The sequence below is a fragment of the Babylonia areolata genome, chromosome 1 (assembly GCF_041734735.1).
Source record: "Babylonia areolata isolate BAREFJ2019XMU chromosome 1, ASM4173473v1, whole genome shotgun sequence".
NCBI lineage: Eukaryota > Metazoa > Mollusca > Gastropoda > Neogastropoda > Buccinidae > Babylonia > Babylonia areolata.
In genome coordinates, this window is record NC_134876.1 from 55,881,283 (window position 1) to 55,895,989 (window position 14,707).

At 40.8% G+C, this 14,707-nt stretch overlaps 1 protein-coding gene across 2 annotated transcripts in view; it reads right to left on the bottom strand.

Annotated features, from left to right (window-relative positions):
* Positions 1-14,707, bottom strand: part of LOC143284184 (uncharacterized) — a 34,859-nt gene that overhangs the window by 14,984 nt on the left and 5,168 nt on the right. For both annotated transcript variants that reach the window (XM_076590859.1, XM_076590853.1), the window contains exons 3-15: positions 14,483-14,572; positions 13,413-13,511; positions 12,105-12,203; positions 11,201-11,269; positions 10,496-10,582; positions 9,749-9,832; positions 8,573-8,662; positions 6,533-6,655; positions 5,746-5,841; positions 4,909-5,019; positions 3,052-3,120; positions 2,203-2,292; positions 1,317-1,397 (exon numbers count right to left, since the gene is read on the bottom strand). In XM_076590859.1, the coding sequence (XP_076446974.1) occupies positions 1,317-1,397; positions 2,203-2,292; positions 3,052-3,120; positions 4,909-5,019; positions 5,746-5,841; positions 6,533-6,655; positions 8,573-8,662; positions 9,749-9,832; positions 10,496-10,582; positions 11,201-11,269; positions 12,105-12,203; positions 13,413-13,511; positions 14,483-14,572 (1,188 nt within the window). The remainder of the gene's footprint in view (positions 1-1,316; positions 1,398-2,202; positions 2,293-3,051; positions 3,121-4,908; positions 5,020-5,745; positions 5,842-6,532; positions 6,656-8,572; positions 8,663-9,748; positions 9,833-10,495; positions 10,583-11,200; positions 11,270-12,104; positions 12,204-13,412; positions 13,512-14,482; positions 14,573-14,707) is intronic.

Genomic DNA, 14,707 nt, shown 5'->3' on the forward strand with positions numbered 1-14,707 from the left:
TACTTGATTATACTGTTTTGTATAGTAGAATCAAAGCAGCTGCAGAGATCACACTGGTTATCCCACACAGTTGTACTAAACCATTCAGTAACCTGGGGTCATTCAGATACAGTAACAGAGAGGAATGAATATACTGTTACCATTTGTTGATGTGTGCATACACAGAACAATTAATATAACACCAACATGTGTAGGCACATCAATATTTCCACCAACCACTGTGTGTAGGCACATCAATATTTCCACCAACCACTGTGTGTAGGCACATCAATATTTCCACCAACCACTGTGTGTAGGCACATCAATATTTCTACCAACCACTGTGTGTAGGCACATCAATATTTCCACCAACCACTGTGTGTAGGCACATCAATATTTCTACCAACCACTGTGTGTAGACGCATCAATATTTCTACCAACCACTGTGTGTAGACGCATCAATATTTCCACCAACCACTGTGTGTAGACACATCAATATTTCCACCAACCACTGTGTGTAGACACATCAATATTTCCACCAACCACCAACCACTGTGTGTAGACACATCAATATTTCTACCAACCACTGTGTGTAGACGCATCAATATTTCTACCAACCACTGTGTGTAGACGCATCAATATTTCCACCAACCACTGTGTGTAGGCGCATCAATATTTCTACCAACCACTGTGTGTAGACACATCAATATTTCTACGAACCACTGTGTGTAGGCGCATCAATATTTCCACCAACCACTGTGTGTAGGCACATCAATATTTCTACCAACCACCAACCACTGTGTGTAGGCACATCAATATTTCCACCAACCACTGTGTGTAGGCGCATCAATAGTTTCACCAACCACTGTGTGTAGGTACATCAATATTTCCACCAACCACTGTGTGTAGGCACATCAATATTTCTACCAACCACTGTGTGTAGACACATCAATATTTCTACCAACCACTGTGTGTAGGCACATCAATATTTCCACCAACCACTGTGTGTAGGCACATCCGTATTTCCTCCAACCACTGTGTGTAGGCGCATCAATATTTCCACCAACCACTGTGTGTAGGCACATCAATATTTCCACCAACCACTGTGTGTAGGCACATCAATATTTCTACCAACCACTGTGTGTAGACACATCAATATTTCTACCAACCACTGTGTGTAGGCACATCAATATTTCCACCAACCACTGTGTGTAGGCACATCAATATTTCCACCAACCACTGTGTGTAGACACATCAATATTTCCACCAACCACTGTCTCACATGCATACACACAAAAGTGCACACACACAATTTTTTTTTTTGGGGGGGTATTTACCTCAAATGCTGGAAGTTGCTCAACAAAACGCACCACTGTATCTCGCTCATTGCCACAGGCGTAGATGTATGTATCTCGGTACTGAAAATCATGAATGAAATGAGCATCAGCACTCCTCAAGATGAAGCTTTCAAAAGTTGTTTGCACAATAAAGGGTTCAAAGTCACTACGCGTTGCACACATGTGTACAAAATAACATCTCCAATAAATATGATACCTCTTCATCTTGAGAAATAACTACATTGCTCTCCACCTGTCACTATGGCGATGATACATGGACAGCATCACAAACTCATGGCTGAGAGGATGAAAGTGAGTGCTCCTGAGTTCAAGTCCTGGATCTGGATTTTTAGTCCCCCACCCCACCCCCCTTCAATACATGAGTACTGAATGTTGGTCTGGGTGCTAGCCTTTTTGAAGAGATGATAAATCCTATGTCCAGCATGCGCTTAGCGCATGAAAAGAATCCACAGCAACAATGGGGTTGTTTTGCTTTGATAGTGAGACAGATACACTGATATATGTGTGTGTGTGTGTGTGTGTGTGTGTGTGTGTGTGTGTAAATGCATGTCTACATGTGTGTATGTGTGTGTGTCTGTGTGTGGTGTGTGCATGCATGTGTGTGTGTGCATGTGTGTATGCATACGTGCATATGCGTGTGTGTGTTTGTGTGTGTGTGTGTGTGAGTACATGCATGTGCATGTGGTGAATATACATATGTGTGTGTGTGTGTGTGTGTGCGTGTGTGTGTGTCTGTGTCTGTGTATGTGCATGTGTATGCATTTGGGTGCATTTGTATGTGTGTGCATATGTGTGTGTGCGTGTGTGTGAGTGTGTGTATGTATGCATGGTGCATTTGTGCATGTGCACAGGCGACTGTCCTCACATTGAAGTTGATGAGCATGCTGTCGTACCCATCCTGGCTCAGTCTCTCCAGTTTCAGCATCTGTTCTTCACGCAGCAGTTTGATGTACATCTGTCGACAGCACACACTTAGTGACATCAGTTACAGAGACACAGAAATGGACAGGGAGAAACTGAGGGAGAGAGAGAGAGAGGAGGAGAGAGAAAGAGATGGAGAGGGAGGGGAATGGGAAAGAGAGGGAGGGGAGAGAGAGAGAGGGCGGGGGCAGTGAGAGAGAGAGAGAGAGAGAGAGAGCAATGGAGACGGCAGAACAAGGAAAGGGGGAGAGAGGGAGGGATGGAGGGAGAGAAGGGAAGACAGACATAAAGAGAAAGAAAGAGAAGGGAAGAGACAGAGAGAGGAATGGAGAGGAGAGAGGCAGGGGAGGGGAGGGAGGGAGAGAGAAAGAGAAAAGGTGGGAAGCAGAGAAAGGGAGTGGAAATGAGCGTGAAAGAGAGAGAAAGGGAGGGTAGGAAAGACAGAGGCAGGGAAGGGGGTGAGACGGAGGGTGGGAGGGGAGGGAGGGGGAGAGAGAGAGAGGAGACTGGAAGAGAGCCAGAGAGGAGAGAGTGAGAAGGAAAGAGAAGAATAAAGAGGGAGGGAGAGAGAGGGACAGACAGACAAGAGACACAGTGAGAAACAGAGATGGAGTGGGAAACAGTGAGGGGTGAGGTTGGAAAGAGAGACAGAAGACGGAGAGATGGACATGGTGGCAGGAATGGGAGAGAGGTGGGCAAGACATCAGACTAAGTCTTCATAATGAATCATTCACAAGCAGGACATAACTATATTACCAGTAAATAGATAAATAAATAAATAAATAACAGAAACCTTGTCCAACAGGGCCACCACATCTTTCCGCCGTGCCAGCCGGGCCACATCTCGCGCCGTCAGCCCAGTCTGGGAACAGTTTTAGTTTCAGTTTCAAGATCAGTTTCAGCTTCAGTTTCAGTTTCTCGAGGAGGTGTGACTGCGTTCAGACAAATCCATATACGCTGCATCACATCTGCTAGGCAGGTGCCTGGCCAGCAGCATAACCCAACACACTTAGTCAGGCCTTGAGTGCATGCTTTTATATTTGTGAACCCACCAGAGTGGATTTCTTTCTGCATAATTTTACCAGAGGACAACACTCTCGTTGCCATGGGTCCTTTTTCAGTGCGCCAAAGTGCGTGCTGCACACGGGACCTCGGTTTATCATCTCATCCGAAAGACTAGATGCTCAGTTTGATTTTCCAGTCAGACTTGGGAGAAAGGGAGAGAGTGGGATTCGAACCCACACCCTCACAGACTATCTGTATTGGCAGCTGAGTATCTTAACCATTCTGCCACCTTCCTCCTCAAGATCAAAGCATGTGGACTGATCTGTATTACATCACACCAGCTTAAAGAAACAAAGCAAAAGAAAAAAGAAACAGGGGCGGGGGAAACAGAAAGTTGGTGTAGGAGCAAATGCCTAAACTACACATAGACCCAACATGCTAGCAAGGTCTTGAAAGCCAACCAAATTTTGGAGAGACAGAAAAAGTAATATGGAGTGACCTATACTGACGCAACCATTATGCTGTGCAGTATCCATTATCACTCAACTCATGCTGTGCACAGTTCAATGAAAACCACATAACACTAACACTAAATACGACTTTCATTTTTAATTCTCTGTCAGTGCACGTTTGGGCCAACTATCTTCAATTTGCTGATGATTTCTTTTTCCTGATAACTCCAGTAGCGTGGCACATGGCAACACATCAAGATTACTGTATTTACTGCTGCACTAATTTTCATCAACCAGCAATAAATGATTAGCTGCACATAACTTATGAGTTCTGTGTGATGTCTTTTTTATTTTGTTTGTGTGTTTTTTTGTTTCCCTCCCTTACCCTTTGTGGTTATTGTTTATAACCTAATTGAGAGGATAACAATACTGTCATGATACAATGAAAAAAAATTCTCTCCTGGCAAACTTTACGTAAGGCTTGAAGTTCCATGAAGAAGTTACAAAAATTGAGAAAAGGGAGAAACACTTTAGTCATGTCTCATTGCATATTTGTTCCCCAAATACACACAATGCTTGTGAATTAATCACTTGCATGACTATACATGTAGTAAAATATAAAATATATACTAAATGGGCATTCATACACACAAAATGCTCATTCACCTATGTGAGCAGACAAGTGCAAGCACACAGGTAAAATTCACACGTATATGGCTGCAAAAACTCACACACACACTTATGCCTATGCAAATAAGTGACAAAAAAGATGCTGAATACACATCTGCATATATACAGCTGCAAGCGTAGACACACAATTTTCCACGCCCCATCTTGTATGCTAACAAGTTAAACACACGCACACACACACACACACACACACACACACATACACACACACACACACAAACACTCACACACACACACACACACACATCACACACACACACACACACACTAACACACACACACACACACGCACACACACACACACACACACACACACACACACACACACACACTACCACACACACACACACTAACACACACACACACACTAACACACACAAACACACACACACACACACACACACACACACACACACACACCGTCTCCTCCTCCAATGCCCAAACTAACAGCGAAATCACCATGCAGGCTGCTCTGTCCAACAGTTCAGTCCACAGTCACTCACCATGTCTCTGTCAGCCAGGTAAATGCCGTTCTGCATCATGTACTGAATGATTTCCAGAGGCACGGTCCGGTTACTTTTGTCCATGGCGAACACCACCGCGTTCCTTCCTCTCTGCATGGAGCAAACAAACCAAAAATAAACGGAGGGAATGGGCACATAATGAAAAAATCAAGTCGGCATTACTAGTAGAAAACTTAATAATAAATTAATGATAATGAAATATACACATTAAAAAAATGAAATAAAAAGACATTGTTGAAAACAAAATATATACATTTAAATAGAACAAATGAGTGTATCATGTATTATGATCAAGCTGAATAGTAACAATCAAAACATGAGGATACGTACACACATGCACCCCCCCCCCCCACCCACCCACCCACCCACACTCATTCACATGCAATTCCCATCCCCACACCCACCACACCCACAACCCCCTCACACTCAAACCCACTCACACACACACACACACACCCTCACCCCCACACCCTTCTCACACTCACACCCATCCAGCCCCCCCCCCACTCCCCCTCCCCACACACACACACCCATCCTCACCCCCACATCCACACCCACCCACCCACCCACACAAGCACACACACACACGCATTCACGGAGAGTCAGAGAGACACACACATTCACGGAGAGTCAGAGAGACACACACATTCACGGAGAGTCAGAGAGACACACACATTCACAGAGAGTCAGAGAGACACACACATTCACGGAGAGTCAGAGAGACACACACATTCACGGAGAGTCAGAGAGACACAGACAGACAGACAAGAAGACAACAGACAGAAACAGGAAGATAGACAGAGAGAGAATAATCACCTGGTCTTTGAGAAGAAAGTCAGGCTTGGATTTGAGCACAGTCCACACGATGTCAATGGGCAGGGCAGGACTGATAGCCGCAAAGTACATGGGGGCCTGTGATGACAACCAGGCTAGTGCGCTTGAACATGAGGGGACTTATCAACGTAAGACATGTTACAAGATGATATGGTCATATCTGTTTTTATCACCAGTTCCATGCATTTTCATTGCTCTTTACATTTCAAGCCCTTGACTGCTAACCCTTGGTAAGTGAAGCCAGTGTGCCATGTATGTGAAATTCAAGAACTACCTTTTTGTGCTCTCTGAAGTAGTGTTGTGATTCTGCTGAACAAAAGTATTGCAATCTCAAGAGAAAGAAGTCCCTAAAAGGAAATTGTGGCTGTAACCTTGACCTGCAACCTCAATCTGAGGGGTCAAGGGTTAAAATTAAAAGATGGGAATAATATTTATTATCATTATCATTTCTATTTATTAGTATTATTATTATTGGTACTTATACAGTGCCTATCTTCAGTCTCAGATATAACTCTAAGTGCTTTACAGTCATTTGCACAACAGACTGCCTACCTGGGTCAAGCCATCTGATACCTTTGGGAGCTCGTCATTCATTGCCTGTGTCATTCAGTCACCAATCATGCGCATACACATACACAAGTATAATTATTACACCGAAAGAGCCCCTTGACATCCTCACAGGGGGCATCACACTGGTGTGGAGCGAAGAAGAGAAATGGTGTTTGTCAGATGACCTGCAGGAATTATAGCCTGCTGGCTGGATCCTCACCCTGATGTAGTTTTCCAGGTGGATGGGCAGGTTGATGTCAGCCCCTGCTTTACACACCAGCTGCACCATCTGCTCATCCTTCAGCCTCAGGGCGTGCATCAGAATGTGACGCAGCTCTGACGCCTGTTCACACCAACAGGAAGGAAAAAGACATGTCTATTAACCAGAAAAAAACAACATTATTATGTTTCCTGACTCTAACTAGTATTAGAATCACTTTTTTTTTCTCTTTGCATTCATGGGCTGTAGGTGGTGCTTCATTAGGAGCAGGCCACTGTGATGTATGGTTCCCATTTTTCACCACACATTAACTCATTGGAGATAACACAAGTATTCTGTATTGTATAGTATTGTTACTCCCGCATTCACTTGCATGTATACTTACTGTTGGCATTTAAGTGTTTTTACCCTCTGTACCCCACTGTGACCATATTCCATTTCTCAAGTATGCATGTTTGGTATGTTCATGTTTCCATAATCCACTGAACACTGCATGGATTAGAGGCTATCTAAGGGGATTAAGGCACTAACAGTTCCACATGTTTATTTGACCTTCAAATTCAGAAGAAAAAAAATCAGTTTCCTTCACAAACCCATCACCTGTCAATACCAAGATATAACCTGGAACCCTTGGATTTAAATCTCACACTCTAACCACTTGGTATTCTCACCCATCAGAAAGTATATAAACTATAATCTGCTGCAGGGAATTACTACTCCAGGGAATTGGTTTATCATCTGTTAAGGTTCTGAACAAGCCTGCAAAGAATTGCAATAAACATGTACTTTTTCAAAGCTCAAAGTACCTGGAAACTACTGCTGTGACCTTTCTTCTTTAAAAGAAAGACACAACTCCAAGCAAACACTGCTTTACTCCACACTAACCTAGTGTGTACAAGTGAATAAAAAAGTCAAAGTTTCAAAGGGGTCCCAAAGCCTCTTAAGGCCATAGAATTCATTTTCACTGCCATGGAGTGGAACCAACTGAGTGAGGCCACTTTCACCACAGGCTCAGTCAGCGCATTTTCACCAGCGCTGACCAGATCACCATCTGAGCCTGTGACCAGCAACTACTTTTTTTTTCTTTTTTTTTTCTTTTTTTTAAGGGTCTTGCTTCTGGAAGTGGGGCCTGGATCCAGTCGAGCTGGGGCTTTGATGGTCTTAACCCAGGGTAGACAGTTTTCCTTTGGTCTTCTTAGAATATTTTTTTCTGATAGGTACATGCATCCTCCTAGTTCCGTCGCGTCTATATCGCCAGAAGTGGCGTCTGCGACATACACTACCAGATCCAGATCCAGATCCTTTATCTAAGGCTCAAGAAAGGAATAGCCCAATCCTCTCTTTCCCCCGCTTTAACCTTCTCCGATCGAAGTCAGATACTCTTTGAACCTGGGTGGAGTGAGGGAAATCAGAGTAAAATGCCTTTCCTAAGGACACAACACTATGCTGAATTATGCCTCAAACTCTGATCACTTGATCAGAAATCCAATAATAATGGCCTGGTCATAATGCATCAGCCTAGGAAGTGAGAGAATCTGAGCGCATGGAATCAAATCTTGTACTCTATAGTATTTTCTCTCCCTTCACAAGACCTTGAGTAGTGGTCTGGACATAAGTCATTCAGAACAGACAATAATGCAAAAGAACCCACAGCAACTACAGGGTTGTCCCAGGCAAAAAACATACACTTGCAGGCAGGAAAAAAAAGGGGGGGGGGGTGGACAGCACAGTAGTAACACAATCAACATGGACAGCGGCCCCAATTTCACACAGAGAAATATGTTGTTACAAAAAGAAATACAATACAATACAATACAATACTCAACTCAGTCATAGCACCTCTGAATAAAAGTTACAGACACACAAACCAAGAAAATTTTTTAAATAAAAAAGAGGAAAAGAAAAAAAGGAATATTTGTGCCAAGACTACATTCCCAACATATCCCAAGTCTAGTTTTTATCACAAATCCCTTTAAATTTTTCCAACCTGAATCTGTTTCTGGGAACACTGTACACTGAGCATGCACTGAGACAGTGTACCTTGTTGAGGAAGTTGATGTTGCATTTCTCACTGCTGGTGGCATGCCTCACTTTGGCATGGTTGACTTCCAGCACACCAAATATGGCTTCCTATGACACACACAGAAAACAATCACGTCATTTTTTTTTCTCACCTCGTTTGCATGCAAGTCAATGGAGTATATCATTTCCTCTTTTCTTCTTCTTCTTTATATCATTTTTTTATTTGTTTCAAAGTGCTGCATGTGGCACCCTTCATTTGCCAGAAAAGATACACACAAAAGAGGCATGAGCGATAAATCAAACTCACATCTTTCAACCATTTATGGATAATTCTGTTTTCATCTGAATGGATAGTCATTTTGCAATCATTAATCAATGTTCCACAATTGCTTTCGTTTTGTATGTGTTTTTTAGTGTTCTGGTGTGTGTTGCTTCCTGTAATGTGTGTGTGTGTGTGTGTGTGTGTGTGTGTGTGTGTGTGTGTGTGTGTGGCTGTCTTTTTCTCTCCCCCACTCACTGTTTATTGTTCCTTATGCCCACGAGTGTGCTTGTTTACGTGGATGTGTGTGGTTGCTTGTAGTTTACCATGTCAGCTGTATGACTTCTCTGTAACTTTATGAAAACATGGTGTCATTGTTTATCATCTCAATGGAAATTATATCTTGCTGATCTGATTACTGGTATGATTGTCCATTCTACTGTGTGCCTGCTGTGGATGTGATTTACACATCAATGCATCTTTCTCTTCATTTCATCCTGTTTTATCCAAGATATTGTATGCATAGACCCGTCTGCATGCACAGATATGCTTCCTTGGAAAGTAAAAAAGAGAACTGATACATTTGGTTTGACATAACTTTCAACTGTCGTTGTGTATGTACACTGAAAGCAAAAACAAAAATGCAATAAACCGAATGCAAAAAAGATCTTCACCTTGGATTACTTACAAAAATCTTAAAGAGCCCACAGCTTCATGGCTAACAAGTATTTCCTGTTGTTGCTGCGGACACATCATAGCTGTAGGCATATAATCAAGCTCATTCCTATATTTCTTTTTCACTCTCAGACAAACACACATGTACACGCATACACACAACACACACACACACACACACACACACGCACACACACACACACACAACACAAACATACTTACACATACAGACATACACAGACACACATGCAAATGCATACCGATGTGATCCTATGCTGATCCAGCATCAACACAATGTCATGGTGCTTTCTGGCAGCTGCAAACTGACGCAATGTATGCCCATCCTGAAATAAGCAAATGGACAGCAAGCAGCCTAAATTCAAACCACCTGTTTTCCCCCAAAACCATTTCCACCTCTCTTCCTCCTCCTTTAGACTAAATTTGCCATGCATGCATCAGATGATACATATTCTGGTGTTATTCACAAGGTTTATAATTCAAATCAAATATTTCCTGCATGCATTCAAGGGTCAGCATGTGTTTACTCTGTAATTACATCATAATTAGATTTGACATACACTGTGTACATACACTATGTGTGTGTGCATGTCAATATGATTTCTGTACCCCCAAAGTTCTATACCCAGTAACATGTGCACAAGCTCTCCTTTATCTTCTCCTTCTTCTTCATCTTTTTCTTCCTCTTCTCCCTCAACTCTGTGAAGAGCCATTGGGGTGACACACAGAAGAACTGTTCACCAGATTCTTCCAGATATGTTGCTTATATATAAAAGCCTGTACACAAAGTTGATGGAAATGGAAGACTAAATGGCATTATGTGCCCTTGTACAAGCAATTGACTGTCCTTGTACAAGCAATTGACTGTCCTTGTGTAATGTATGATATTAATCACTGCTGGTGTCATTTCAATTTTTTGCTAAAAAAAAGAGAATAAAAACAGCATGAAATTACGGTATCTAATTTGTATTTCAGCAGAACATACTTACTCTGATGGCATCAGTGCGACACCAACAGTGCAGTAGATATCGAAACCGTTCCACATCATGCAGTTCCACAGCATGGAAAATTCCAGGCTGCAACATGATAGCATCATGACACCTTTACTAGTGATGAGTGATGCTGAGTTTGATATATTTCTTGTGCTTACATGATTGTCATATCTGAGGTATGTAAAAAGTACATTCAGAAATTATTCATAACTGATTAACAGACTGGTTACATGAGTAGATTTAGTACTTTTCATTTCAAAATTACTTAAATTGTTATTTCAAGTCAGTGGTGATGATGACTGCTGCTATCAATAATATGAAGTAGGATAATTCTATTTGAACAATGTTTATAAATCACATCTCCACCACTTAAAACTTTGAGAAGAACTATATAAGAGATTTTACCAATGAAGAAAGAGCAATCAACCATCACCTCTCCAATCAACTACAAGAAAACATACATTCCAAACAGTCAGTTTTTCATTCATGCTTACACGAACACATACTCAGAGTCAAAATGACATATGAGTGGGAGCATGCACAGGTGTGAAACTGCACCAACACACAGAACACCTTCACACTCATTAGTATAAATAGACAAATGAATTAACAAATAAATAAATAAAGTGAATAAAAAAAATTGAATATAAGAATAAATACATTATCAAAAGGAAAATAATCAGAAACAAACAAAAACTATACCTGGTATTTCTCATAGATTGTGTGCCAATAAATGGCTTTGGGATCCAGTTCTGAGGCTGTTTTCCCATCCTGAAAATGCACAATGGGTAAATTCAAATACAAAATTATAGAGTTTAAAATCTTGCTACTTTTTCATTCATTTGTAGTGGTCTCTTAAATGCATAACAAAAATGACTGTGTAACTTATTTATTATTCATTTCTAGTGGTCTTTTAAATGCATTAAAAAAAAATACTGCATAACTGTTTTGTTGTTGTTTTATGATACTATATATACTTACAGGCTCGAAGTCTGCTTTTAGTCATAATTATTTCAGACCACACTTTGATTGTCTGCAATGCTGATGTCAGCGTTCAAAATTCTGTCAGAAGCCTGGGTGCTGTTTGTTGTTGTTGTAGTTGTTGTTGTTGTTGTTGTTGTTGTTTGTTTGTTTGTTTGTTTCAGGTTGTTGTTGTTGTTGTTTTTTTTTATATATTCAGCCATGTCAGTAATTCATGTAAAACTGTAAACTTTTAACTGAAAAAAATCCCTACCATTCCACTGTGTCTTCATGTGCCATCATGCACCACTGTATATGTATTACATGTATTGTTTCATAAGCACTATATATGATGATGATGATGATGATGACAAGGCAAGGCAAGGCAAGAAGTTTATTTCGTGTGTTCCCTGGGGGCACTGAAACATTACACACACTCATCCTTTACACATATCCAATAAATACAAAAACAGTGATGTCAAAGACAAGAAGTAGGCTCATTCATTCCATCACTTAATATACACATTGACAAGTACTATTTCACTCACAATGATTATTATTATTATTATCATCATTATCATTACTATTGATATTATTATCATTATCATTATCATCATTATTATCATTATTATTATTATCATTATACCTTATTCTTGATGAAGGGATCCACCCCACAGGTCATGAGATCAGCCACATGGCCACACTCCTTGTGCAGAGCCGTTACATGAAGGGCTGTGTTGCCGTGCTGTGTGTGGCAGAAAATAAAAGGGGTTAAGGCAAGAAGGGCGTGGATGGATGGAGGAATGATAGAAAAAGGAGAGATAAAGTGGAAAAAAAGAAGAAAATGTAGGATTAAAGTGAAGCAGTTAGGAAGGAATGGAAGAAAAGGGAGGGACAGTGAGGGAGGAGAGAGGGAGGGATTCACACACACACACACACACACACACACACACACACACACACACACGCATGCATGCATGCATGCATGCATGCAAGTTAATCTTCTCCTCCCATATGCAACCCACAAACTTCTCCATGTCCATCCTATCTCAGAACCCTCCTCCCCTTCCCTTCCCCACTGCCCCCGCCTCGCTCCTCCCCCGTCCACTCCACAAGCTCCCATCCCCCAAAGCAAATCAAAATCAATTATTAAATGAAATATTCACATTACAATCTAACAGATGCACAGTCATTCATGTAAACACCCCCAATGCCCACTCCATCCACACAAACAGGGGTTTTTTTTGTTGTTGTATTTTATTCATTAGCATGTTTGTTTGGGGGGGTTTTTTGTGTTTGTTTTTCTTTGTTTTTTTGTTTTTTTTTTGGGGGGGGTTGTTTTGGGTTTTTTGTTCTGGTTTTGTTTTCTTTTTTTGTACAATGAAAAGTACAATATAACAATGACATTGCAAACATACAAAATCAAACAATGAAAAGCACAATATAAAACGACGACATTGCAAGCATACAAAATCAAAGAAACTTTTCTTTTAAGATGGACATTTTTCTTTTAACCTTTAATACCCACACATAGCCACACAATTTCTCCCACATACAAGTAGCTCACTGCTGCTCTAGTAAGAAACAAACATGGTAAAAGATTGTCAAAAGAGTCAATAGACAGACAGACAGATAGAAGAATGAAGGACAGATAAGGAACAAAATAAAATAAAGTAAATTAAATAAAGATGAATCAAAACTGATCACAATCTCAAGTAAGTGTATGAGTGGGCATGAATGCACATGAGTGGTTGAGAGAGGATAAGTGGGGGTAGGTGGGTCAATAAGCAGCCAAACACACATCATGAGTATGCTAATTTGAATTAATTCATAAGCATGCATGCGCACACACGCATGCATGCATGTACATGCACATGCACATGCACATGCACATACTCTCTCTCTCTCTCTCACACACACACACACACACACACACACTACATCTAAACATTACCTTATTCCTTGCATTGACATCAATGCGAGAAGCAGCCAGGATGTGGAAAATGTATGGGCGGTTCATAGTGCAGACATAATGCAGATATGTGTTCCCTTTCTGAAAATTTTAAAAAATCAGTTCAATTCTTCTTTAAAAGTACTGTACCTCTCACACCAAGAAATCATCTGTACTTAGGTAATGATCATTATGATCTTGATGCATGATACCAATTATAACAACAGTAGCAGCAGTAATACTAGTAGCAGTTGTAGAATCAGTACATACATTAGTAGTTCTTTGATAATACTGATAGCATTGACATCAGTGATGTTCAGTGTTGGTGTTACTTTGCTACTGTTGATTGTGCCATTTAAATATTGGTGGCCCAACACAATCAAGTACTTTTTCCATGAGCAGAAAATAGTTACAAAGGCATGAATCAATCCAGGCCCACACACACATACACAAATTGCTAGTGTGAAAGATAGCTTGTGAAAGAGAAGAAGATGAGGGCCAGAGAGAGAACTGAAAGAGACAGAGAATGCTGGGGAGATAGAAAGACTGAAAAAAGGGAGAGAGGCTCTGAGACAGAACAGGAAAGAAACAGACTTGCAGACAGAAAAAGTCTTGTGAGTGAAAGGATAAATGACAGAAAACAGTGACCAAACAGACAGGCAGAAACAAGCAGTCTCTAAACAAGGCATTCCATTCCATAATCTATGGGTCCATGTCTATTTCTTCCATGCATATGCATATGTGCACTTGCATGCATGCACAAAAGCATTGCAGTTTTGTCTGATTGTTGTTTCATTGCATAACTTTTGAGCAGTCTGAAAGCCCCATTCAAAATCACCATCAACATCATTATATCATCATCATTAGTAGTAGTAGCAGCAGTGTTATCATCATTATTATCATCATCATAACAACACAGATACAGAAAAGCAGACAGAGGGTGAAGGAAGAAAGATGAGAAAGAGAAAAAAAAAAACACATAAAAGACAGAAAATGGGAAATCAAAAGGAACACAGGAAATGAAAATGAGAAGTGGATGGACTCATATAAGGACATGTCCAAAAAAAACTCACTCTGTCTTGGAATTCCACATTCTCCCCTTCTGCCAACGCTGCTTTCAATGCAGAAATGGAGTTCTGCTTAATTGCTTGACCTATTTTGGTCTGCAACCAGAACAACAACAACAATCCAAAGCAACAACAAAGAAGAGAGAAGATCAAAGATAAAGTCAAATAAAACAAAATCAATGGACATTCAGGCAGAATGAAATAAAATGAAATAGTTATGAAATCCTGTCA